The 5000-nt window shown below is 39.1% G+C and overlaps 2 protein-coding genes across 2 annotated transcripts; one reads left to right on the forward strand and one right to left on the reverse strand.

Moving 5' to 3' along the window:
- The first annotated feature begins 2626 nt into the window (after positions 1-2626).
- LOC114561427 (late histone H2A.L3) lies at positions 2627-3041 on the forward strand. Its single transcript, XM_028587451.1, has one exon. It carries the CDS (start codon positions 2643-2645, stop codon positions 3024-3026), a length of 384 nt encoding a protein of 127 aa, XP_028443252.1. The 5' UTR covers positions 2627-2642; the 3' UTR covers positions 3027-3041.
- A 1215-nt stretch (positions 3042-4256) lies between these two features.
- On the reverse strand, positions 4257-4667 carry LOC114561435 (histone H4). The gene has a single exon (XM_028587457.1). It carries the CDS (start codon positions 4644-4646, stop codon positions 4335-4337), a length of 312 nt encoding a protein of 103 aa, XP_028443258.1. The 5' UTR covers positions 4647-4667; the 3' UTR covers positions 4257-4334.
- Positions 4668-5000: the final 333 nt, after the last annotated feature.

Here is a 5000-nt window from a genome sequence, read left to right on the forward strand (position 1 = left end):
TACTTTAAAATGTATTCAGTTACTGATTACAATTTGTTGAATTAGTAACGTAATCCATTGAAAGATGATTCAAACATTGAAAATATTTTGCAGTTGACATATGCACATTTTTGGAGAATAAGTCATAAAAGTCATGACCTTTTGAATACCATATAAACTGATGGGTCAGCCGGAGAACATTTTCTCAGTGGGCTCCAGCTGATCTGGGGGGCCTTTGTTCTCTCTGAGTTCACAGAAAATGCCATCAGAATGTGTTTGGAACTATAGAGCCCTTTAAATATGTCAGTGGCCTTTGATAAAGAAGACCCATGCAACATATCAGATGCAAAACACAACCAAATTATGACAATAAGGTCTATAAATAAGGTTTTTAGGAATAAATTCAAAATTTAATAACATAAAAACAGTGATTGTTCCTCAAAAACCCAGCTGGATTACTGATCTATAAAACTACTAGGCCTTTATAAAACACTGTGAACACAGTGGGAACGAGAACAATGGCTGTAACCCTTTTACTTCAAACCTCTAATATTTACTTTTGATTTGTGTCTATACTGTCTACTTTATTCGCTCATGATGCCCATATTTACACTGGTCTATCTATCTATCCATCTATCTATCTATCTATCTATCTATCTATCTATCTATCTATCTATCTATCCATCTATCTATCTATCTATCTATCTATCTATCTATCTATCTATCTATCTATCTATCCATCTATCTATCTATCTATCTATCTATCTATCTATCTATCTATCTATCCATCTATCCATCTATCTATCATAATAGCATATATCAGCATACTGTCACTGGGTGTGTGTGTGTGTGATGTTATGAGGTGTGTGTCTCTGTGTGTTTGTGTGTCTGTGTGTGTTTGTGTGTCTGTGTGTGTGTGATGTTATGAGGTGTGTGTGTGTGTGTGTGTGTGTGTGTGTATCTGTGTGTGATGTAATGAGGTGTTTGTTTATTTAGGATCATCATCATTAGCTCCTGCATTGCAGCTGCTATTCTTCCTGAGGTCCTTACAACTCACTTGTAAATGTGGCAATGCATTAATACATACACATAACATCATAAACAATAAAACATAAAAAGAGACTTCAGATACAGTATTAGGGGACCACTAAGGTCTATATAAAAGAGACTTCAGATACAGTATTAGGGGACCACTAAGGTCTATATAAAAGAGACTTCAGATACAGTATTAGGGGACCACTAAGGCCTATATAAAAGAGACTTCAGATACAGTATTAGGGGACCACTAAGGTCTATATAAAAGAGACTTCAGATACAGTATTAGGGGACCACTAAGGTCTATATAAAAGAGACTTCAGATACAGTATTAGGGACCACTAAGGTCTATATAAAAGAGACTTCAGATACAGTATTAGGGGACCACTAAGGTCTATATAAAAGAGACTTCAGATACAGTATTAGAGGACCACTAAGGCCTATATAAAAGAGACTTCAGATACAGTATTAGGGGACCACTAAGGTCTATATAAAAGAGACTTCAGATACAGATTAGGGGACCACTAAGGTCTATATAAAAGAGACTTCAGATACAGTATTAGGGACCACTAAGGTCTATATAAAAGAGACTTCAGATACAGTATTAGGGGACCACTAAGGTCTTATAAAAGAGACTTCAGATACAGTATTAGGGGACCACTAAGGTCTATATAAAAGAGACTTCAGATACAGTATTAGAGGACCACTAAGGTCTATATAAAAGAGACTTCAGATACAGTATTAGAGGACCACTAAGGTCTATATAAAAGAGACTTCAGATACAGTATTAGGGGACCACTAAGGTCTATATAAAAGCATCCGAAGAGAGGCATGTCATAGGACCTTTAAAACAGGCATATCCGCATACTATCGTCACATAACGTCTTTTACTGAACAATAGTCAAGATTAGACAATATTAAAGCTTTCGCTACTGACACACGTGGAGTCACACCACCACCTGCTGGACACCAGATGTACTTACACATTGTGAGAGAGCTCATCATAGCAGCATACTTCCACTGAATTGTGTGTGTGTGTGTGTGTGTGTGTGTGTGTGTGTGTGTGTGTGTGTGTGCGTGTGCGTGTGTGCGTGTGCGTGTGCGTGTGCGTGTTAACATCTACCTATTTTTAAGCTACTGGGACCTTGAATTTCCCCTTGGGGATCAATAAAGTATTTATTTATCTATCTGTCTATCTATCTATCTATCTATCTATCTATCTATCTATCTATCTAACACAACACAAAAGTAGTTATTTAATGCATAGCCTTACAGTGATATATTTAAATTCAGATATATTTTGAAGAACCATCCACAAGGAGCCCATTTCTTTAAAAACAATCAGTAATCTGACTTTTATTTTTATTTTTTAAAGTGTATTAATCATAGATATAGAACAATATCTATGGTATTAATAAGATTACCGTACGTTCTGTCCGTCATTTTATTCTGAAAAACAAAACCTATACATTGCTGCGCAGTGGAAGCGTTGTAGTACTCGTTTCTGATTGGGCGATAACAGTTACGTTCGAAGTAGCCAATGAGCGAGCAGCTGCCTCTATATAAGAACCGTTCTCTCGTTGATAAGGCACATTCTGTCGCTTTACACCGAAGAATAAAACAAGAAGATGTCTGGACGCGGGAAGGGTGTCGGTAAGACCAGAGCGAAGGCGAAGACCAGGTCCTCCCGGGCCGGGCTCCAGTTCCCGGTGGGACGTGTTCACAGACATCTGAGGAAGGGGAACTTCGCTCAGCGCGTTGGTGCCGGAGCCCCCGTGTACCTGGCCGCCGTGCTGGAGTACCTTACCGCTGAAATCCTGGAGCTGGCTGGAAACGCTGCCCGCGACAACAAGAAGACCCGGATCATCCCCCGTCATCTGCAGCTGGCCGTCCGCAACGACGAGGAGCTCAACAAGCTGCTCGGCGGAGTGACCATCGCTCAGGGTGGCGTGCTGCCCAACATCCAGGCCGTCCTGCTGCCCAAGAAGACCGAGAAGCCCGCCAAGAAGTAAACACCCGGAAACCGATTCAACAAACCCAAACAAACGGTTCTTTTAAGAGCCAAACACACATACAACTGAAGACTGAGCTCCTTTGTTACTATGGTTACATTTTATGGCGGTTGGTGATTCTCATTTACAACAAAAACATAATACAGACGAAATATTGTGATGTTATGGGCCATAAACATGTCTAATAGAAGGTTAGACTATCATTGGACTACTTTTGTTCTAGTTAATCTGTTTAGTTGACAGAGAAGCCCGCCAGAAAACATCCAAACAAAAGGCTGTTTTATAAAGCCTCATGGCCTATATCTAGGTTGATAATATCACATGTATTACCAGTTTCCCACTTACAACAATAGTAAAGTTACTTTTTGGATTTATTAGACCGTAGCAGAAATAAATGCATAACAAGATGCCATCACAGTGACATTGCACATTTAACAGAACTGTCGAGGATAACACAAGAAAGTTAGAAACTTATTTCCATTGTGGTCCTCGTTGTAGTCTGATAAAGATGTCCAGGCAAGCTACAGATGATTAAAAGGTACGTTGTGTACACTCAACCACATCTAAATACAAATATATACACTGTGTAATAATAGTCATTTAAGACTACATAAAACAATATGTTACAAGAGAAACATGAATGCTAAGTACAAATGATTTAGATCTGAGATTTTTTATTCTGTAGATTTGATAGGATGTTACCATACTGGGGGGAAAATAGGTGAATATTCAGCCATCTATTCCTCTAACATGCATGTAACTGAGTTTTACATAATATGACCTTTAATTTAAACAAGACAAAGTCTAATAGATCTAAGGTTGTGTAATGGGCCAACGAAAGGAGTAGTTAATGTGCTTATTATATGTATATGGAAGCATGTTTGTGTTGCATGAGTATGTGTTGAGAGATACTTTTATTTGTTGTCTTTTTTTGTATTCTGTGTTGTCTTTGACAAAATCTTAAACTGAGTATGTATTAATTCAACGTATCATGTAGTTCTCTAACATTTTAATATAACAAAGTTTAGTATATCTAATATCTGTGAGAGTTCGTTTGGGTGTACATGTACACTTAATCAACCATTTATATAAGATGATCACCATAATTAATAATAAAATAGTAATGTCAGGGTTAGTAGATGTAATTCCCTCCTAAAATTAAAGTTATGTCTTTCAGGTTTCAAACAAATAGTGAAAATATTTACAGTAGTTCTAGCAATTGCTTCTGATGAACGGAGGAGTTGAGCTCTTTAAGAACTAGTGGGTGGCTCTTAAAAGAGCCGTTGTGTTGTCGTTGATCCGGGTAATTTAGCCTCCGAAGCCGTACAGGGTGCGACCCTGTCTCTTCAGAGCGTACACCACATCCATGGCGGTCACAGTCTTCCTCTTGGCGTGCTCGGTGTACGTGACGGCGTCACGGATGACGTTCTCCAGGAAGACCTTGAGCACACCGCGGGTCTCCTCGTAGATTAGACCGGAGATACGCTTCACTCCGCCGCGGCGAGCCAGCCGGCGAATGGCGGGCTTGGTGATGCCCTGGATGTTATCACGGAGAACTTTACGGTGACGCTTGGCGCCTCCTTTACCGAGTCCCTTTCCTCCTTTTCCTCTTCCAGACATTTTTCAGTTGAGATCGATGAAACGAATGACTTGACGGTGTTCAAACGGCTGAATTAATGTCTTATCTGCGGACGTAAGTGAGAGCAGGGGGCCTGTGTCTCGCTGGGAGGGGCCTAACGGCAGGAAGTTAAGACTCTTCCTTCTGATTGGCTTTGAGAAGTTTGAACACATTTTATAACACAAATCAAAATAGGACAATACTATCTTATTTCTGGTTGTACAAATTAACTGATGGAGTTTTACTTTATTGTTTTGGTTTAGTTTAATAAATATCATTATTAGTTATAGTGGGTATAGTAGCAGTGGTGTAGTAGAAAAAGTGTCAAAAACATCAGAAAAAGTGACAAAAAAACA

This window comes from Perca flavescens, chromosome 9 (assembly GCF_004354835.1).
Source record: "Perca flavescens isolate YP-PL-M2 chromosome 9, PFLA_1.0, whole genome shotgun sequence".
NCBI lineage: Eukaryota > Metazoa > Chordata > Actinopteri > Perciformes > Percidae > Perca > Perca flavescens.

Coding starts and splice junctions, on each gene's coding strand:
- LOC114561427 (XM_028587451.1), top strand. CDS start 2,643: ATGTCTGGACGCGGGAAGGGTGTCGGTAAGACCAGAGCGAAGGCGAAG.
- LOC114561435 (XM_028587457.1), bottom strand. CDS start 4,646: ATGTCTGGAAGAGGAAAAGGAGGAAAGGGACTCGGTAAAGGAGGCGCC.